This window comes from Anoplophora glabripennis, unplaced genomic scaffold, assembly GCF_000390285.2.
Source record: "Anoplophora glabripennis isolate ALB-LARVAE unplaced genomic scaffold, Agla_2.0 scaffold217, whole genome shotgun sequence".
Taxonomy (NCBI): domain Eukaryota; kingdom Metazoa; phylum Arthropoda; class Insecta; order Coleoptera; family Cerambycidae; genus Anoplophora; species Anoplophora glabripennis.
In genome coordinates this window covers 99,751-123,117 of record NW_019416331.1, presented here as the reverse complement: position 1 = coordinate 123,117, position 23,367 = coordinate 99,751, and the positions used below count along the sequence as shown (strand labels likewise).

The 23,367-nt window shown below is 32.5% G+C and overlaps 1 protein-coding gene across 1 annotated transcript; it reads left to right on the top strand.

Annotated features, from left to right (window-relative positions):
- Nucleotides 1–194: 194 nt before the first annotated feature.
- LOC108905325 lies at nucleotides 195–21,615 on the top strand. The gene is made up of 13 exons (XM_018708142.2): nucleotides 195–387; nucleotides 1,909–2,726; nucleotides 4,033–4,342; nucleotides 4,588–5,012; nucleotides 6,715–7,097; nucleotides 9,333–9,698; nucleotides 12,761–13,180; nucleotides 15,451–15,504; nucleotides 16,450–17,254; nucleotides 17,759–18,068; nucleotides 18,268–18,692; nucleotides 18,839–19,179; nucleotides 19,543–21,615. The coding sequence occupies exons 2-13, from the start codon at nucleotides 1,921–1,923 to the stop codon at nucleotides 21,363–21,365; spliced, it is 6,468 nt and encodes a 2,155-aa protein (XP_018563658.2). The 5' UTR covers nucleotides 195–387; nucleotides 1,909–1,920; the 3' UTR covers nucleotides 21,366–21,615.
- The last annotated feature ends 1,752 nt before the right edge of the window (nucleotides 21,616–23,367 follow it).

Below are 23,367 nucleotides of genomic sequence, written 5' to 3'. Positions count from 1 at the left end.
CAATAGCTTTTACGATATAAAATAACTTTAAGGAGATTCTTAAATAAAAGGTTCTAAAGCTACATTACGGTATGCTAATAATTTAAGATGCTTGCCAATCTATGAAATGCCTAGTGAGCATTGTGGCTAGTTACGGTTTTGTGTTCTGTTTGAGATACAGATAATTTCACGTTGTTTTCGCACTTCAAAGTTCAAACTTACGTGATTCCCCTGCCACAGCAGGAAATTGGGTTTTCACACGTAGGGATTCTATTAAAATAGAACTCGTTGTATAGAAGACGTAGTATATCAGAATATCAGATTATTTCACTTTGAGTGTAATATACTTTCGTTGAAATTTATTTTTGTAGCTAGCATTTTTTGAAATTAGTGCATCAGCAACAGCAGGTAAGTAATTAAATTAGTTATAAAAGTTTCTTTTCATTTTTATTCCATTTATTATGAGATTTTAACTTTTATTTTTGTTTATGTCTAATATCAAGCTCAATACCTACCTATTCTATTAATAGTACCTAACAAAGGAGTTGCAAGAGGCAAGAGGGAAGTATAACCTATGCCTATAGACTTAACCTAAAACCAATTTCATAAGATTTTGTTGCTGGTAGGTACTGAAATATAAATAACAGATTCTATTTCTGGCAAAAATGTTAAAAATATTAGTCAAATATTGTATATAGATTATTACAATTTTTTTTATTTATATTTGACAGGTTATAAATATTCCTTATTTGTTCATTTTCATTTTATAAGTGTGTAGATAATTAATGCGTGTGATAACAAATAATTGGTGAAACCACATCAAGTTGTTTCAAGGTTAAATAAAATTAATAATTTTTATCTGAGCAATAATGGTAACAACAGTAGATAAAAGCATTTGTTGCCAAGGATTAATAGATAACTGAATATTATTATTTGAAAATTATTTATCTTTAGTCTGATGCCTTTTGATGTTTTATCACATCAAAATATTGATTTAGAAACTAAACAATACAACACAAGTTTAAACACCTTTCAGTTTTACAAAAAAGTTTTAGGTAATTCTATTTTTTTATAGTGATTAATGAAATAGGTAATTGTATCACATTTTGAATTGCTAAATTCTTCAAGTGATATGTTTGAAAATTATAAGTGCATGTTATTATACTTATTTATTTATGTCTGTTTGTGTTGATATATGCATTAGATATGTATGTACATAGAGATAAATAAGTACGTTATAGGTTCTTTAATTTCAAGTACACAATCATTGCTTGAAATGTAGTATCAAGTTTAAAAAAAACATATCTTATACAGGATGATGTTCTTTGAAAAAAAAACAATCTTCAAGCATATTTGTCAAAATAAACTGAGTTAGATCAAGTTACCTTAGTACAATTTTGATTCCATAAAAAATTACAAGGCAAATTTTGAGGTAGAAAAAATATGATGCAAAATATAAATGTGAGCCTATTTTTATCTAAAATATACCTAGAAACTTTAAACAGTCTTGCTTTTTTGCCAATTTTGTTCTGTTTTTAGAGATTTTGAGGAAACACAAATGTTTTTTGAAATTTGACGATATTAATGTTTTAGTTAAAAAATTTGCTTCATATTTGGCTACCTCAAAAACTTTCCTATATTAAATGTTATTGAAATATTTTCAAAATAGTGGAAATAAAAGAATTAAATAATAAACCTTCTAGTGCAACAAAATTATTGTACCAGAGTGATGATCTAATAAATCAGTTTATTCTCAACCAAAGGAGCTATTCTTGAAGTTTGGTCTATTTTTTACCAGATACCCTGTATAAAAAGTGAAAATGAAACCTCAAACATGTAAGAAGTAGGGAATATTTTTGGTTGTTGTAAAGACAGATGCATATAAAAATCTATTTATTATACTTACACCAAAATTTTTGCTTGTTGTAGATCAATCGAAAAATGACATCCAAAGATGATTTATCAAAACAGACTAAGAATCTTAAAATCAAAGATGATACGTTTATAAACATTCTACTACTTGGCGAAACAGGAGTAGGAAAATCCACATTTATAAATTCCATTGCAAATTATTTACAACATGCTGATTTTAAAAAGGCAGAAAAAGAGGATTTGTTGAAGTTGATACCTTCGAAGTGCAAGGTGCAGGACAAACATGGTAAATCTCATGTAGTCCAGATTGGGTCTGAAAATGATCAAAATGAATGTCTTGATACTGGGATGTCGGCAACCCAAGATGTAAAATCATATGTGTTCCCTATATGGAGTGGTACACTAAAAGTCCGATTGATCGACACTCCAGGAATTGGCGACGTTAGGGGTATCGAGCAGGATAACATAAACTGTGACAATATTCTCAGTTACATCGGACAACTTCATGAATTACATGCGGTTTGCTACCTTTTCAAACCGACAAATCCTAGGATAACAGTTTATTTTGAATATTGCATGACTCAGATTCTCTCGCGTCTAGATAAATCGGCTAGTAAAAATATCATTTTTATTTTCACAAATACCAGAGGTACCGATTATGGACCTGGTGAGACTTTTCCGAGTCTGCAAAAGGTTATTAATGATATAAAATCGAGGCCACCACACGTGGACATTCCCCTGAGCAAGAACGTGTTCTGTTTTGACAATGAAGCTTTCCGGTATTTGGCTGCTATTAAACAAAATATCGAATTTGAAAATTCGATAAAACAAAGAAATTTGGAGAGTTGGAAGCGTTCCGCTGAACAGTGCAACAAGTAAGTCAATTTTTATTTCATATTAATGTTTAATTGAATAGATTATTTTTCTGTTATGTGGAAAGAATGTATAGGTTGTAACTAAAATACTTGATCAAATTTTAATGACAAATTTTGCAAACACAATAAAGTTCCTGTGTATCCGGATATGTTTTTTTCTTGAGATACAAGGTGTACAATATTAATGAAAACGTGGTTTATTTTAAATTGAAAAAATCAATTAGGGGAAGCCATATAAGTAATACTTTTTTTTATTACTTATGAGGGATAAGTCCTATCTTTTTGCTTATTTTTAGAATAGTAAATAGCTACTCTATTTATTTACGTGTAGTAGTCACACTTGTCGTCCGTGAATTGACAATAAAACACGTAAAATTTAAATAAACTACCCGAAATCTCTGCTAGAACCATCTCTTGATTTTTCATTTAATGAATAATTAAAAAAAACACTCGAAAATATTATTTTTAAAAAAGTTACATTTAAATAACAGTTGATAGTTATTTATGTCAACCTAAACTGAATAAAAATCTGAAAATCAATAAATTAAATTCTGTAAAAACATGATTAAAAGTCGTACAGCTGTACCAGAAAGTGATACAGATACAGATAATGAATTCTTTGTCTATTGCCCACTTGAGCCGATGAGCGCTCAACTCCGCTCTCATGGGCAATAGACAACTTACCGCACTTATTGCACAATATACTATTTTCATACATATATTAACACGGTTATTTGCATATTTTTATTTAAAAAATAACTTGATGTTTCGACACTTTTAGCAGAAATGATTTAAACATAGCCTAACATTTTATCGTTTTATGAGCAATATACAATAAGAAATCAGTTTTGTAAAGCCTTCAGTATTCTGTCATAATAGTGAAGTGAGTCATATTTTATGTATGTAACAAATTTGCAGATATGTAGAACTTTTTTTTGTTAATTTAATGCAGAATAAGCCCTTAACGTTTGGCTAAACAATTTAGTTACACACTATATACAGGGTGAGTAAGGTTTTTGTAGCAGGACTTTTAAGAGATTATTTTATTTATAATTAATGTTAATAAGAACCACAGATTGTTTTGTTTTCATAATAGCTTTGTAATATAATAAACCAAAATTATTTTAAAACATAAACTCCTTTTATTTATTTAATATAACATGTCGGTAAGTTGTAAAAACAACTGACAAAGCTGATAATGCAGGAATATAACAATATGCTGACTCTAGTTGACCCGGTTTAAGCTCCCAGTGGCAAAGTACACAAGAGTTAATGTGCAGTATAAAAACCTAATTTTTTGTTTCAGGTTAATAAAGTACATTGTGGGAGATTCAGAACAGCCTCCGCTGAAGCCACATTTCATAAAAAGCACAACTGCGATCAATGAAGCCCGTAGACTTATTGTGCAGCTGTCTCAGCCACTTGCTGAAATATCTCAACTTATCAATGACAATTTATTTGTTCTGCGAAGGCATGAGGAGGATTTAGATTTGAATTCTAGCACTTTAGAAGAATTGAGGCAAAAACTGTACATGCCCGTTATCGATTTAGATGTAATAAAATTAACTCAACCTGTTACAGTCTGTGCTAGCAAAGGTTGTGCGGAAATATATAAGGTAAGTTTCTATGTCAAAAATGGTACTACTACACTAATATTTTTTTAAATTGAAATTTGGGAACAAAAAAATATCTTTAAAATTGCAACATTACAAAATAGTAATTAATACATCGGTTTCTATTTACTTATTCCAGATCATTATTACATGTTATTTGCTGATTATTTTTCACTCATTACTAACAAGCCATTGCAAAAATTAATTTTCATGTTTAATATCTACAAACAAAACTTATTTTCTTTTAGGTAGGAGAAATGCATAAATGGCATTATAAACAAAGATGCCACGATCCCTGTTATCTCACAAATGTTCCTAAAGAAATAATAGGCAGTCCTGAACTGGTAAATTGCGCCGCTATCGACCGCTCCACAAAAGCATGCATACAATGTCAGTGTGATTTTTCAGTGCATATGCATGTGTATTTTCTAACAAAAACGGTAGATAGAAAAATAATCGACAACAATATAAAACAAAATATAGACAGTAAAGAGACGATTTTGCGGAACGTTAGGAGGTTGATACAAGATATTTCTATAAAAAAAGATGAACTACAGAAGGAGCACAGCACAATTATCAAAGCATGTGCTAGATTTGCACATTTCTTGCAGAATAATGCCATCACACCGTTCAGCGATTCTTATAAGGAATATATTGAATATTTGATTATACGGTAAGTTTTTCTTTAAATTTTCAGGCCATTTTGTTTTCTTAACATGAAACAGACAGTCAATTTGGGTTATAACCAGTGGCAGCACGTAACATTGAGAATAGGTGAAGCTTATTCATTGAAAAAAAAAAGCGCCGCAGGCGAAAGCTTTCAAAGTCAAATTGCTTTAAATGAATCTGGAAATTTTTAGTTGAATTTGCAATATTACCGAAAAACTGACGTTTGTGAGAAGGATTTTCATTTAGATTTTATAAAGAAATAGAAATATTAGTTTGGCTTGTGGACTTCTGCGAACATTAACGCACATGTATGTTCCAAAGAAGCTTTGTGGTTACGACAGCCTCGCGTGACGTTCCCAAAATTGTTAAATCCCTCCTTATTCCACAGTCCCGATTTTACATCCACAATTAAACACAAAGTAGAGAAAAGTTTTTTTAAATATACACTTCGGCGGCCTTCAATGGCCTACATTAGAGAGATCATCCTGAGCAATGTCACCACCTTTTTCAATGTAATAGGCTAGTTGGCAGCTCGGGTGGATTGATCTCTCTAATAGGAGGAAGTATAAGTGGCCCAATGGGGCCTAAGTGCTTTAGCTTTGCTACCCTCCCCACAACTCCAGAACAGACTTAAATAAACACTTCCACACAACCACTTATACTCCGAATACTTTCGAACGTACATGTTGTCTTTTGACTTCCCCGTTTTTCCATATCAAGAGAATAAGGCACAGGTCTCTCGCAATTTAAAAAATCCCTTTTGTCCTTATTTTTCCACCTGGAAAATGGCGTTTCCAATAAAATACATACTGGATCATACATAGGAAACATTTCTACAATTATAATACAAAACAAATATTAACTAAGAACCGTTATAATCATGCACTGGGCGACGTGTCTTGTATAAACTGTTTAAAGGCAGGCGATGGGCGATGACAATGCTGCTTCAATTTCTGCGTCACTCGTTCCCCCACGCCGTAGTTTATTCCTGTGTTGGCCGCCTCGTTGCCATGACAACCGCCATAAACAGCGCTTCGAAGAGAAGCAGAATACAGACTGATTTCGATCTGCATCACTTGCGTATACTATATGTTGTATGGTACGAGGTTGATGTTCGTGCTCAACGAAGGCCATGTTTTTTTAGAAAGCTTTCACTATTCTGTTTATTTCTGCGTACTAAACAAACAAACACAATACATTTTCAGTATGGAATTATACCTAAATTATAAAAAAAGATAAAAATAATTTTAACGTCACCTGATGAGCCGCCACTGGTTATAACTGTGACGTATCAAAAGAGATAATAAATAAATATATGTGTACACAGTTATAACATGGTGCATACACGTATACTGATGAAATTTTCAAACGCTCGGAAGGCTTCCCACCGCGCAGTTCTGTTGACTGCACATAGATAGCGCCACGCATTTCGCCACAATAAAATCAGTCTTAAAACTTAATAGCTGGACACTGTCAATTCAATTTACATTTCAACATGATTTTTTTAGTAATCGCTAAAAATGTGTCCTACTTTTCGTTATGGATTTTTTCCAAATTACACTACTGTGTGACAATATATTATATCTGTTAAATAAAAACAAAATACAACTCTGGAATTTACGATTTACTCCCGCAGCTTAGTTATAACGGAACTTGGCCGTATTTAATTTTGCTGAGTTGCCATCAGTTGGTATATTCTTTTGCAGTGAGAGAGCACTGGGTGTCTTGTCGAAGATGTCCGTTATTCATCACTTACAAAAAGTTTTGCAAGAATACGAGGAAGCCAAACAGTCCTTCGATGAGGCCCTCGCAATACAAAAGAAACTCGGTGAAACCGATACGCTGGTAACACCTCAGAAGATTCAGGACAGTATACAGGAATTATATAAACTGAAACACAATGGTAAGAAGATTAAGGAACTTTATGAGTGCCAGAAGAGGTCACGTGGTAAGGAGCATAAGAACACGGAGTATGTCCATGAGGTGTTAGAGCAACTAGAGGAGGACAGAACAAAGAAAGAGAAAAAGGAGGGTAATAAAAACGTGAATAAAAATACGTTTCAGCAGAAAAATAAGAACGTTAATAAATGTAAGTACTTCAGCATGATTTGATCAGCGATAAATAGTAAATCTATTAAATATTTTCAAAAAAAAAGGAAGTTGAACATTGTGTTTGAAGAATATAACCTAAACTTATTTTTTAAATATAACAATATATTTTTACACAGAGAAAAATATAGAAGCAAAACTCACCTCAATATCAAGCTGAAATCTTTTTGGAAATTACCTTTGTTTTAAAAATTTTGGTCTAGTTGCAATTTTACCTAATCCATCCATTTTATTAGTTTTTATCCGTTCTAATGACAATTAGCTGAATGAAATAAGAGCGATGACACTCACACAACGGTTTTGATGTCTCGGTAAGACAGCACACCAATACGCTGGTACCAACACTCGTATATAATACTATAATTTCTTTGGTTTTAAAAGAATAATGTGGCCTATAAGTCACTAGTGAGTTATGATTTATAACCCACTAGTGACATAGAAATTATTTTTCTAGTTTTTATTTGAAACATTAATATTTATGGTAAGTCGTAATATGATGCCAAAGCATTATCGGAATCATTTGCAAGCAAATCTGTCAATCACAAAAATCGCGCAACAACATTAGGGATTTTTGATAGCTTATTAATACCAACACATTGACGTGTACATTTTCCCTTTTGAAAATTGCAAAATGCTGCACATTTTGAGGCCTTGGCTTAGAATATTTTCAATTAATTCAATTGGATTAACACAAAATCCTTCATTTAACACAGCAAAGCTTCATGGTTTGTTCGTTTTCGTATTTGAAATCATGATGTGGATATACTGCCCTTTGTCCTCTATATTGTCTATGCTTAGATGGGTCAGTTCCTCGCCACGGCAAGCGCCAAAAACTCCTAATATCAACGCCACCTAAAAACAACAAATTTAATAAATATAACTCAGTTAAACTATTCAGTAGAACCTATCTTATTCATAAGATGATCTTCGTCTAGGGCTTCACGCAAAAATTGTTCGATTTGTTCTTTCATAGACATTGGAATTTTTTGGTTGAAAATGTTTGTGCTTAAACTTTAGAAATGCCACTAGTCTTCCTAATTTAGAAATTTCAATGTTCTTGTAAACTCTCAAAGTTGACTTCAACATGGAATATTTAGTCCACAATATGGATGGAGCTAATTTCTCACTTAAATTGAAAAAATAAGCCGGCAAGACATCTTCATTTACGCCTTTCACCCGTTTGATTTTCCAATCTTGAAATTCCTTCAGTTCTTTGTTGTATACTTATAGATTTTGATTTCTCCGGAATGATGCCTGCAGTAGCCGCATTAGCTTTTTCTAAAATTTCAGATGGAATTTCTACATTTTCCACTTTTTCAGTCTTGGTTTTAGGATTTCAACGTGATTTCAACTCAAAAAATTGTGTTTGTTTACTCTCACATCCTTTGTAATATTTAAAAATACATTCATTTTGTTAAATTACTTTTTCTGACATTGACAACTTTAAATTTTAAGTTACTTTTATTTATTATCAAAAAGAAATTCTATGAAAGTGTTGGATAAAATTTTTATTGGCGCTCGTGTGTTACGCCATATAAGTCACTTGGGAAACATTTCCCAGCGTGACTTATATGTACCGTAACAGACTAGTACTGTAAATAACTATTTTAGGTAGAAAGTGAAAAAACCATGCTATAATGGATTAAATTTTATGCAGTTAAATATACATACAATTTAATTTTCAAATTAATACATTGACTTTCGCCAAGTATCTATTTTAAATTGGAAAATATATCGCAACTGTTTTATGCTTCCTGCTTTGCCAAAATTATGGCTTGACGGTCACAGAATTTTATTCCACTGGAACAAAGGATTTTGACGAGAGTTCCACTTTTGTGTTCTTCTCTGACAGGCTCGACTTGGATATAAAGGTTACATGGGTCAGAGCATGGGTCTATCTGTGATAGTACGGAAGAATTGCTCAAAAAAGTATGCCACAAGTAGAGTTTGACATTGAATCACTTATTTACGTTTTTATGAAATTTACAAATAATTTAACATTAAATTAATATAATAATAATTAATATATTAAAGTAAACTTACTGGCGTTTCAATTTGTTATCATTAAAATGGCTTTATATAATGATAGGTTGTTGGTTTAATTGTGAAAAGTATATTTTACTGTATCTAGAATCTGCATAAAACCATGCCCCAGTTTATTCTTTCTTGGAAACCATATCAATTAAGTTTTCTAGAAACCGCAAATATTTTTCAGCAGCTGATGCAAACCAGAGGAGCTACAACCAACAGCCAAGAGGAAGAGGCCAGTCGCAAACTCGGGACAGGGCAAGAAATCGGAGTCCACCCCCAGCGTATCATGATGTACCTCCCACAAGACCATATCATCCTCCCCCACAGAACCCATCGTATGATTACCAAGATTATGGTAGACCAAACTATCCTCCTCATAGCTATCCCGGGCCACAGTTCCCTCCCCACGATGCTGCTTGGCCAAATTATGGTTATCCAGGTCATTCAGGAAACTACCATCCAGGTTATCCACCACATCAACCTTACGGAGATCAAAGACCCGATTACAGATATGATCGGAATGCTTACGATGCAAGGCGTGATGGACGAGGTTAGTGTTGATTTGGACATTATTTAATTTTTTAAATAAAAAACCCCTGAAATGTAAAAATATTTTTTTCCATTGAAAACCAAAAAGTAAACATTTAGTAACTTGCTTGCAACTTTTCTGTGACTAAAAACTACGGTATTATACCGGGTGTATCACGAAGAGGGCCCAGTAGGATTATCCTAAAAAGTAGTCAGAATTGAAAGCTGAAAATTTGTATACAGGGGTTTATCAAAAAGATCTATTTAATGAAAATAGTGTCAACTTCCTCGCACTTCCGCTTATACCGGATGTCATCATCAGGTCTGTTATTTCAAATGGAACACTATGTATAATTATGGATCTTTTAATTCTACGGCAAATTCTAGACTATTTTCTTACAAGGTACTATGTACCAAAATTTGACAGTTTTTAAGTTATTATTAATTTTCGAAAAAAATTGAGGGATGTAAGTCATTTTTGAATATAGAATAACTCCGACATTTTGCTTTATTTATTAATGAAATTTGGCATGGATAATTTAAAAGCAATGGAATTCAACCAGTTTATGTCAAATTTGGAAAAATTCATACAGTCTGTTGAAAAACGTGTGGCCAATGTTGTGACAAGTTGAATTTACTCAAAAATTTCAAATGGTACACCCTGTATATTATTACTTAGTGGATGCACAATTATATTTACTTTAAAATGATACTATAGTTTCCTACACCCAAAGTTAACTGTTTTTGTGTAGATTGAAAATTATTGATTTCATCACAGAAAAATCTACGGGTATGGTGGGTTTATTTAAAGCATCACCCTTTTTAATTTAATATACTGAATTATTGCTTTTGATGTAGGTATAACGATAATAAAAATTACAATTCATTAATCAGATAGCGTTTATTATTCAATTCTTTAGTGCATCAAATCCACCGTACATTTTTCTGTGTCGTACCCAACTCTGCTCAAGCGTACTTTCGATCCTTTCGGGCGACTTTCAAGGGCATTTTTAGCATATTTCCCATCACCAAGGCGAACTTCCGAGTTATAAAAATTGGAGATATTGTCGTCTACTTTCAGATGCGGTTTTCGGAATTTAAATCAGACCATTTGTGATAAATCGCCACGATGTGCAAAAAAAGGCCGTACTTTGTTTATGATGCAATTGTGCAAAAACTATGCATCGGACAGAAACCATCTTGCGCACGATTGAACTACATATTATTATATGTCATTTTCTGCAAGATTGTTATTCCAGCTTCAAATTTGACGGGTTTACGAATTTTTGAAAAAAGGTCTATTTTAGTGGTTTTTCTAGATTATCTCTGTAAAAAATGAACCGATCGGGTCTCATAAAAAACCATTTTATAGGTTTTTTTATTCTCTACAAAAATTCTATTGAGAGTATGACAATTCCATCATTATTTTTCAAGATATTATAAAAAAAAATTAAAAAATGTTCTTTTTCTGCAATTTTTTATTGTTTAAAAAAAATTGTTCACGACTGCTGGGGAAATCACTTGGGTTTTCATTTACTAAGTATTTTTCAAAAGGTAATACATGAAATTGGCGTAATAGTATAAACCTACTACAAAAATTGGGTTAAACTATTAAGGGAAATATAATTTATTTTTATATTTTAACCTGGGACACGGACACAGACTGATAAAAAAAAACAATCACCCACACCCATAAATAATAAGTTAAAGAACCACAGTGTAACTGTTTTAATTTTTAATTGATTAGATTTTACATTAGATAACATTAACTAACATTAGATTTTACATTAAAATTTAAAATATGTGAATATCTGTATAACATTAAGTATATCTCTTCAAAATGCCGATTTTGAGATATTTGGTTTTAGCCATTATTCGAGTAACCTGTTATTGGAATAACCGATTTTAGAATATCTGGTTTTAACCACTATTCGGCTAACCTGTTTTATCTGAAATCAGTTTTTACGGAACCCGGTTAGCCGCTTTCATTTTTTTCCAGTTTTTGCCAGCACTAATTAATAGTTCTATAATATCACAATCTTTATTTGATATCCTGTATTCTATATTAACAGGACATTATTACAATTTTGTTTCATCAGTCCTTTAAAAAAAAAGAAAGAAATCATGATGAAACAATCCCCTTTGAATGATTAAGTAATATCATCCTTTGTGCCGAAACAGTTACAACAAATGTCAAAAACTAGACAAAAACTTTGCATTTTTGAATGAGAGTGATTTTTCAAATAATTTGAACAATTTTCTCCACTGGGAGATTCTGGACTTTTGAAAAACTGAGTTTTGCTTGCTTCTGAAACATTTGATTTGTGGATGAATTAGTTTATGTTGCATCTTGATTCCAATGCTTTTTAATAGAAAAAATGTTGGCAAGCAGCATGCTTTTGACATAATCGTTAATGATTCTGTTGAAAAAATAAGAACTAGTTCATTCTGAACTTCCAATAAATGATTTCAACAGCTTTAGGCCTTTGTCTTAAAATGGACAGTTTTGGACCAACATGGTAATTAAATTGTAAAATTATTATATTCAGAAAAAGGAAAATGTAATGAAGGAAAACCTAATAAAGACCTGTGTTACATCAAAAGACAGGAAATCAAATTAATATTAAGTTCGTATGCAATAATAATCAAATTTTCCGTTATTGAATAAAGCACTAAATATCAAAAGACATACATAAAACAAAAATCAGTCTTGATTAATATTTATTTTCGACACATCTTTGAAGATGTCAAAGATGTTTTATTAAGTCCGACAGCGAAGTAGGTACTTTCAAAGTGACGGTTTCAACATTTTGTAGCAGATGTCATTGGCAGTGCGATCCTGCGTGAGCAATATTTATGGTACGAAAACTCGTGTTAACTCGAAAACGCTTGTTTCTCGGAATCAAGTCATTTTTAGATAAAAAATCCTTTAGTGAATTGCGAGACCTACTTGGGTGATTTGAGACTAACCGATGGTTGGCCCAAGAACTGCCTGGCTGACAGTCGAGAAAATATTATAGGGTCATTCAAACATACGGACACATTATAGTAAATAAATATTGTTTTCAAAATGTATATTTTCAGACATGCCTCAGCGTGACAGAGATGGATACAGCACTGACGGCTACGAATTTAAAGTAACGGTAAACAGGCCACCACAGGGTCAGCCAGGACCTCCAGGAAATTTTCCCCCACCACATTCTGCGCCTCCTAGGGACCCTTACCAACGAGGTTTTTACCCACCCACACCTCGGCATTATGCTGAACCTCCGCATTTCAGTGGCAGACCTTACGATGATTACCACAGCCAAGCTAACATGCCCGGACCAAGGCAATATCAGAGGCCGTCACAAAACAGGCCTCCACATAGTTACACCGATAATAGGGGACAAAAAAATTTTAGGGGAGGGAGAGGACAAAAAAACACCAACCAAAAGTTTAAAAACGTTTCTCCTAAAAAGAAGAACGTGAATGCAGATAGTGACTCAGATTCTAATTTGGATTAAGCCGCAGTATTTATTAGCCGTAGATATTTTTTTTCTTGTCTCTTAAAAAAACATATACTTTAGAAAATGAACAAACGGGGTTGATTCTTATGTATTTAATTTGTTACTGTTACTATCATTTTATCAAAAATATGTATGTCTATATTAAATGTATTATTTATGTTCCAATTTTTATTTTAGAAAATAAAATTTAGTGAGTGGTAGAAAGTTCAGATTATTGTTTTAGAAATTTATATTATAATCACATATTAAGAAAAGTCATTTAATAATTTTATCTACAATAAAAGAAAAAATGTAAAAAAAATAAAAATTATAGAAAAAATAATTTTGTGCATTTTTTTAACCGAGACCCAGATACAGGATGTTACAATATTCCATTATACCTGGAATTTCCATATTTTAGGGTTCAAAACAAGACTATTTAAGTAGACTCGCCTGTATGCAAAGATGCATCTTTTATGCGCTAAAAAGGATGTTAAGAAGTTTGTATGTAGATGTTACTTGATAACATAGTATAGTTGTTACGATATCAATTACTTCTCTTGAAATTTCTTCCTATGCTTTAGCCATGATGTGTCTCGTAATTTATACTCGAATAGTCATTGAGCGAGTCCGGTATTGGTAGACCAGTCTGCCTGATGGAGAATCGACAACAGCACGCTGTTCGTCAAAGCAAACCTGTATTGGTCCACTAGGTCGTAAATATTTTTTTGCGTGGTTTTCTAACGAGCGTTCAAATAAAAACGTGGTCGAAGTTGGCTCTGACACATTGGACGTAGGGCATAGCGACCAACTTAACCTCATTTCTCAACGAGCTGTATAGCAGCTGTCAGTTTCAATAACAAAGCAGCGATATAGCGCTTTGACAGATGACGTTTAAGTTCATTTGCTATACGCTACGCCCTACGTCCAAATTTTCAGAACCAACTTGACTACATTTTTATTTGAACGCTCGTTATAATTAGTTTGGTGTCAAACGCGGTTCACTTGGCTTTGTCAGTGCCGTAGAGAGCAGTGCTTGGCGTGGTATATTTATTTTTGGTATAATACGTATTATTAATGATTAGTTAATATTAATATTTGTTCATATCGTAACCAGTAAAGGGTAATAGTTATTAACATAAATATTATGTAATTATCTAGTAATTTAGCATGACTTTCTGGAGACCCTTTGAAACGGAAGATAATGAAATAACCCGGGAAAATCCCCAAATAGTCGAGCCGGTTTTGGTTCAAAGTGTCGGAACAGAGTTTAAAAACAAAGATTTACACGTACCATGTCTACGTATTATTTTAAAGATATATGAATGTTTGAAAAGAGAAAATAGTGAACAATGTGATAAAGAAATTAGGAAACGAATTAGCGAATTAGTCAAGATATCAAAAAAGACAATTTATCGCGTAATTAAAGAAGGAGACGTTATTAATCACGGTACAAAGAAGAAACGGAAAAATACAAAATTAAAGAATATTGACGATTTTACCAGAGATGTAATACGGCGCACAATTTATATGTATAAAGAAAATAAAGTTCCTACTTTAAATATGATTCGAGATAAATTAAGTGACAATCCTGATTGTAATTATAAATCTTTAGATACTTTACACCATGTTTTATTACAATGCGGTTTTAAACATAAAAAACGTGACAATCGTATGGTAATTATGGAATCACGACGTATAGTTGCACTTTGGGAAGATTATTTACAAAAGATTCGAGAATATCGTCAATTAAATAGGTAGGAATATAGCTCGGAATATGTTGTTTCTAAATGAGTCAGAACAAAATTTTTCTGGATGCCTATGGATTCCGTAGTATATGAGTTAAATGTTTTTATGCGGTTCCAACTGATATCGTAACGACTATAACAAATAATTACTAGAAATTTCTAAACAGCATTATCATTAGATATACAATAGGGTGGCTTATAAAACCAAATGGCATTATTCCATTTTTATTATCAACTTGAGGTAAAAAAAATTAATAGATACAATCGATACAATTCTAAATAATCACTTGTTTTATATGTGTCTTTAATTTCGAATAAAAAATCCAAATTACCGTGGTTGTCTCTGTTACCATTCCATTACAATCATGAATAACCTGATAATCCGATTATTAAAATAATGCGTTTGCGATTATTTCATTTTGATCCTAGAATCTGAATTTAAATTGCTGAAGTTCCTTTTAAATTGAAATGCTGCATTGCTATTGGACAACTCAAGATCAAAGTTTGTAAGCAACACATGGATATTTATTTATTAAAGATATTTGTAAGCAACCTTCTTCTTTAGCGACCTTGAACAAGAGTTCGTCTAAAGGTAAGTTCATGCAGCAGCGAGTTGCGATTAACGATTTTACGAAATGCGACAAAAATTTAACATTCGTTCATGCACATACGCGAAAACTAGTTACTTTTAAATTTCTTGTGTTGCATTGCCATGCTACATGCTATGCCACAAGCCACAGTAAACAAAATTAAACAACATAACCTAAGCTCACAAAATATTTTTGTGATTAATTATTAGTGATTACGTACTCTGTGCGTACGCAGGAAATTAGACGAGACCAACACGTTCATAATAATAAATAAATATTCTGCAACGATGAATGTGGTGAATAACAGCCTTGTGGACCACGAGCCCAGAATAGAAAAAACTATATGTTCCAGGAGCCTGATATTTTGCTACTGAAAAATTGTTATGTGACTGAAAGCAGCTCTGGGGACTTCCCCTAAATATTTAACCTGGCTATCACCTTGAACATGTATTTTACCACTATTTATATCATTTATATATCCAGTTCGTTAAATTATCGAGAATATATACCGTATTCATATGTTCAATAAGTGTTGATTTGATATTATAATTCATTTAATCTGTTCTGATATGATATCTATTCTATATCTAACATAACTACAGTATATGCGATAGAAATATATATCAATTTATTGTGATAATTTGAAAACGTCTTTATTACAACTATCTTCAAGATATATCAGCTAATTTTTATTTAAAAGTAAGTTAAACCTTGGTTTTTTTCAAGATAATAATGAACAGTTTTTGCAATTCTCAGTCCAGTACAATATTTTTGAAATGGTATGAAGTAAATTCACCATCTAACGTAAACTAAATATAAAATAGTGATCATCTGAACTTCTGGAGAGTGGTGATTCTTATATTCTAAAGTAAAATAGGAGAATAAGAGATCATAAAAATGTGTGGTTAATGTATAAAATATTATTTATCTTTTTCAGAACCATTAAGAAATTATGTTTTGTTTAAATGAATTGTCAGAAAAAACAAAGAATGTCACAACCAAGGACAACACATTTATAAACATCCTATTACTTGGAGAAACAGGAGTAGGAAAATCCACATTCATAAATTCAATTATAAATTATTTAACATACAGTGATTTCAAAATAGCTGAGAAACAGGAGCTAATAGCATTGATCCCATTAAAATATACAGTACAGGATAAGTATGGAGAATATCATACAATCCAAACTGGTCCCAAAGATCAAAATGAATGCCTTGACACAGGTATGTCGGCAACTCAAGATGTGAAATCGTATGTATTTCCTATAAGAAATGGTGCTATGAAAATCCGTTTAATTGATTCACCAGGAATTGGTGACGTAAGAGGCATCGATCAGGATAATACGAATTGTGAGAATATTCTTAGTTATGTTGCACAATTTGATAAACTGCATGCAATTTGCTATCTGTTTAAACCTACAAATTCCAGAATAACAAATTATTTTGACTATTGCTTGACGCAGATTCTCTCACGTTTAGAAAAATCGGCCAGTAAGAATATAATTTTTATTTTTACAAATACCAGAGGCACCGATTACGGCCCAGGGGACACTTTCCCCAATCTAGAGAAAGTTGTCGATGATATAAAATCAAAACATCATGTGGACATTCCCCTGGACAAAAATCTATTTTGTTTTGACAATGAAGCTTTCCGTTATTTGGTTTCAACGAAAAAAAATGTTCAATTTGATGATTTTATAAAGCAAAGAAATAGCGAAAGCTGGGATCGATCAGTTAAACAATGTAAGAAGTAAGTTTTCCAATTTTTTTATACATCTAATGTATAACAGTGGTGGCTAATGTGCCCCCCCTGGGAATTTTCATAGTAAAAAAATGTAGTTTATGAAAGTTTTATGAATCACTAAAAAGTAAATGTTGAATTTGTAATATGCAGTCTATTTAACTCGAATTTCAAAATTCATTTCAAAAACACTGAATATATTGGGCTCTTCACAGCTCACCCCTACATATATAAAGTGATTACAATAGTGGTCATGGTTACTGTCGTACAACAGTGAAAGACGCAGCTGGAGTAGCGCATATTTAATATGCAGTTTGGGATGTGTTTAGTTAGTCCATAATCAAATAACGGCTCATAGCTGTTCACTGCTTTCCTTTCTTATTAAACGTAATTTGTTTGTGTCGTATAAAATTTTGTTACCTACATATTTTTGTTTTTTAAAAAAAATGAAAGACAGACTAATAGCATACATAATATTACATAACAAATTAATTTTAAACTTTAACTTTGCAGTTTGATAAGATATATTATTGGAGACTATAAAAACGATCCATTGGAACCCCATTTCACAGAAAGTACAAATACCATCAATGAAGTCAGGAGACTTATGGTACAGTTTTCGAAACTACTATCTGAAATATCTCAACGTAGAACTGAAAATGATTCTGTTGCTCAAAGACATAAAGACGATCTAGATATAGAATCTCTTAGACTGAGTGAACTCAAACAAAAACTTTATGTTACTGTTACTGATATAGAATTAATACCGTTAAGCTATCCTGTAATGGTATGTGCTAACAGCAAGTGTACGGAAATATACAAGGTATTAATCTTTGAAAGAATAATGTTAATTATTTAAGTTGTATTTAAATTATTTACTATATTAAATCCATCATGCTATCTAAACTTTAAATACTTATTTTTTTATTGAACCATTATTTTATTCTTATATATAAAAACTCATTTTCATGTTTCATCAACAAAGACAACATATCTGTTTAAAGCAACATATTTACTTCCAGGTAGGAGAAACGAATAAATGGCATTACAAACAAGTATGTCAGAGTCCATGTTATCTCAGTAATACTTCCAATCAAATAATTGGAAGTCCTGAACTGCTAAATTGTGAAGTCATTGATTGCTCAACAAAAGCATGTAAGATGTGCGATTGTGATTTTTCCTCGCATATGCAAGTTTACTATCTAACACTAAAGGAAAAAAGCAAAATAGTTGATAATAATGTAAGAGAAGAGATACATTGTAAAGAAAAGCTTCTAGTAAATACCAGGAGCCTTATAATGAAATGCCACAAAGAGAACGATGAACTAAAGAAGGAATATAACACCATAGTAGAAATTTGTACGAAAATTGCTCGTTTCTTAAAACGCAATGTAATTGTACCATTTAGTGACTCCTATAAGGAATACATGGAATATTTGATTATGCAGTAAGTGTTTTGAGTTATACAAGTTTACAAAATGTATATGTACAATACTCCAGAACAAGAATTGGTCAAATAGTTAATAAAACCAATCAAGAGATTGATGTTTAATAATGAGAAAATTAATAATAAAATTATTATTTCATTTGCAGGGAGAAATCGCTAGGGGTCTCATCAAATGCCTCTGTCATTCAACATTTGCAAAAGCTTATACAAGAATATGAACCAGTCCAACAAATCTTTAATCAGACACTATCATCATCAACGAATGTTAGCGAAGAGGACATTTTTATAAGACCTCAGAATATCCTTGAAAGCTTACAGGAATTGTATGAATTAAAATATAATGGTATAAAAATAAGAGAATTCTGCCAAAAAGCGTCTTGCACCAAAAGATCTAAGCGTACAGAGTATGTTCATGAGGTGTTATTACGACTTGGCGACGACTGGAGTAATAATAATGGAAAAAATGGAACTAAAATTGAAAACGAAAGTGAGTTTCTGCACAACAGGATATTTATTAATTGCAAAATAATGGGGTGTCAAAAAACAAATAGGAACATATTAATCCGAAAAATTATAGTACTTTAAAAGTAACAGCACATACTGTGGAAGCCTTACAACTATGAAGGAAAACATTCCTTGATAGTATACGGAATTCTATGAATACTGTTTAAATTTTGTACAAGTTTGTTTTTTAGAGTACTTTTTTAAATGAGTACTCATATTCAAACATTTACGAGTACTTTTTAAGTATATAATTATGAGGTACTCATGAGTCATGAGTACTTTAGCCTGGTAGTCTGCCTAGCTTTACTAAAATATATTAGATTAAAACAAAATTAATTTTTTTTAGCCAAAATTCAATTGGAAATTGGAGATATAGGAAGAGACACGGGGCAAAGTTACAGAAGATATTTTAGAAGAACAAGAGGGAGTGAATCAAAATCACGATCTACAACAAGAAGTTTATCGAGAAGTCAAGGCAGTGAATGTGACTTACATTCGAGAGACAGTGGAAGTGATCAATCACAGACTAATTCTAAAGAGAGAGGTCAACGGTCGGCTCAAGGTAGTGAAACAGACAAGTTTCAATTGCAAGAGAATGACAACAATCAGACTCAGAATCAGCCTACATCAAGAGGTCGGAAGCGAGGCAGAGGAAGAGGTCAGATGCGAGGCAGAGGAAGAGGCCAATGGCAAAATAGAAGAAACCAGTCAGGAACAAGAAACAAGCAAGCAAGAAGCCAAACAGGATTTGAAGTTGGAAGAAGAGACCAATCACAATCTCCAGATAGAGAAAGTGTCCAATCACAAACAAGGTCTAGGCCAAGGAGCTGTACTCGAGAAAGAAGAAGCCGGTCACAATCTCCAGTCAGAGAAATACACCAATCACAAATTCCATCTATGACAATATACCAGTCTCGAACTGAAAACAATGGAAATTATCAATCACAGTTTCAGGATCAGGAAAATGATCAACCCAAAGCAAGAAATGTTATGCGAGGTAGAGGAAGAGGCTATTGGCAAAACAGGCGAGTAAACCAGACAGAAAATGGAACCGAAAATAGTGAAAGAGATCAATCACAATGTCGAGAAGGGGAAAGTAAGCAACCACAAACAAGGTGGACACCAAGAGGTCGAGGTCGAGCTCGAGGAAGAGGAAGGGGCCAATGGCAAAACATAAACAGAGGAAGAAGCCAGTCTCGACCTCGAACAAAAGGCCAAACGCGATTAGAAGAGCAAAAAGGTGATCAGTCAGAAACAAGAAGCCAGTTGCCAACTCAGGTCGACAGAAGCAATAAACAAAATAAGGAAGATGAAAAGTTACAGACTTGGAGCAGAACAAGTGGTTCAACGTGGATCAGAGAAGGGAAAAGTAATGTATACGTAGGGAAAAGCATGTCGGAAACTCAAACAAAAAACTATGAAACCGATGCAGAACAAAAGCAAAGACAAGAACCCACGATGGTAAAAGATGCAAGTCGCAATCTTGCAACAACAGAAACAATTAATCGCAAATATGGCGTTGGGCAGTACCGGTCCCAAATTCGAGCCAATAGAATGAACGAAATCAATCCTGTTTTAGTGCAAAGCGAGTCACTAATTCAAAACGGGGAAAGCAGATTCTCTAAAGGCGAGAAGGAGACTAGTCGTGATTTCAGCACTCACAGTATCACCACCGGTCGTCAACTTTTACAAAGACAAACGCTAAATCAGAACAGTGATAGTACATTCTCTAAAGGTGGGAAGGGGACTAGTCATAATTTTAGCACAGTGAAATCGGCTGGCAATATTACCATCGGTCGCCAGCTTGACCAAAGACAGACGCTAAATCAGAACAGTGGGAGTGCAGTTTTTAAAGCCCAGAAAGAGGCCAGTTGTAATTTTACGACAGTGACGCCGAGTGCCGATCTCGCGCATCGTCGCCGTCTCCTTGAACAAAGGCAGAGGTTAATTCAAAACAGTGAGAGCACTGGAGATAGAGGAAAAACCCACTATAATAGATCGACATACTTTGAAGTTGGGCAAGACGCTAGTAGTCACTTAGGGTCGGCAAGAGTGGGACATAATCTGTCAACATGGCAAACGGTTAGTCCAAGACAGAGCCAGAGGCTGAATCAAAATTATTATCGGTCACAAACTTCGCCTAAATCAAATGGGTGTTGCATACTTTAAGCCTAAATCAGGATAGTGAAACGAGTTTCTCTTTGGTCTAATTATAGTCTACTTATATGTACATGAATTGCAAATATTTTATTTGTTGTATTAATTAATTATAATTTAAATTAAATTAAATTTTTTTTATAGCAAATGCTAAAGCGTGCTTTATACAACTCAAATCAACAGATCAAGGAACATTTTAACTGCAAGGCTAGATAAAAAGATAGTTTAAGAGGGCTCTATAGCAAATAGGCAACCAGCAATACATTTGTATAGATTTTATTACACAGTTTGTCGAAAATTAATTAATGCACAAATAACAGACTTTCCTCCATTCTAACGCAGATTTTCTATAAAATGGAGTTAGTTTGAAACTCAAATTACTTTTTGTTGTACAGAAATTTGTAATTTGCCGCTTTTGCACAAGCGGCATAGTAAATTACAAGTTTCTTTACACAAAAAGTTTCAAACTAAGTCCTTTTTACAGAAAATCTGCGTTAAAATGGGGGAAAATCTTATTTGTGCATTAATTCATATTTAGACAAACTGTGTAATAAAATCTATAAAAATGTATTACTGGTTGCCTATTTGCTATAGTGACCTCTTAAGAGCAAGTATAGATAAAGTACTTACTAAAGCTATCCAAATAAAAAAGAAAAGACATGCAACTCATTTTTTGAGATTCCACATTGTGAATATTTAACACCTGTGTACAGGGTGAATCATTAATAATAATAATAATCTTTATTTTCAAGAACAGTCGCATAGATCCAGTAACATTAATGAAAATAACGTCAACAGAGCTTTGCTATTACAGCACTAACAACTTTATAACTGTCCATATAGAAAAAAGAAATACGTATATAATAGATTTCAAGAAACAATTCATCCTTACAAGCTATTATTGAAATACTCATCTACAGTATATGGTTCCAGATCTATTAATAAATTAAAAATTTTCTTTTTGAAAATTATTATATCTAATTATTCTTATATCAGCAGGCAATTTATTATACATTTTAAAACAGTTATAAAAGGCACCTTTTTCTGTAACTGTCAATCTGTGTATCGGATAGGAATAATCCTCAGTTCTGGTCTGGTGGTTATGTTGTGAAGACATTTTTGTGAACAAATGCCTGTTTTTTAAAAATAATAATAATATTTCTTGTATGTAAACAGCTGTGAAAGTTAAAATTTTATTTTCCTTGAATTTTCCCCTGCACGATTCTCTACTCTTCATTTTTAGGATTATTCATAACACACGCTTTTGAATAATAAAAATCCTTTTGGCATCTGAACTACTGCCCTAAAAAATTATACCATATCGAAACACAGATTCAAAGTTAGCATGGTAAACTATTTTCAATGCATCTCGCTTTATGTATTGGGCTATAATCCTCATAGAATAAATTACATTATTAAGTAGCATAACAACATGTTGGACATGGTCTTTAAAATTTAGCACAGTGTCTATATAAATACCAAGAAACTTAGTACTATATGAGTTGAATTAATTGGTGACATTGTAAAAATAATATGTTATATTGTTTCATATTNCTATTATGACGTCAGGCAATGGTTGCTCAACGTTTTTCCGCGCTCTGTTTTCATTAATTTATTTCACACATTTCTCGTTGAAACAAAAAAATAGATTTTTGGCATACTAACTAATTAAAGGGTAAACTTTTGAAATATGCAATAAAAAAATTTTACTGAATGGGCCTATTATAAAAGGCACCTTTTTCTGTAACTGTCAATCTGTGTATCGGATAGGCATAATCCTCAGTTCTGGTCTGGTGGTTATGTTGTGAAGACATTTTTGTGAACAAATGCCTGTTTTTTTAAAAAGAATAATAATATTTCTTGTATGTAAACAGCTGTGAAAGTTAAAATTTTATTTTCCTTGAATTTTCCCCTGCGCGATTCTCTACTCTTCATTTTTAGTATTATTCATAACACACGCTTTTGAATAATAAAAATCCTTTCGGCATTTGAACTACTGCCATAAAAAATTATA

What these genes read in the sequence shown, in the direction of transcription:
- LOC108905325 (XM_018708142.2), top strand. Translation starts at nt 1,921, where the DNA reads ATGACATCCAAAGATGATTTATCAAAACAGACTAAGAATCTTAAAATC. An exon ending in TGCAAGGCGTGATGGACGAG is followed by an intron (nt 9,699 to 12,760) that starts GTTAGTGTTGAT and finishes GTATATTTTCAG; the next exon opens with ACATGCCTCAGCGTGACAGA. An exon ending in AACTAAAATTGAAAACGAAA is followed by an intron (nt 19,180 to 19,542) that starts GTGAGTTTCTGC and finishes AATTTTTTTTAG; the next exon opens with CCAAAATTCAATTGGAAATT.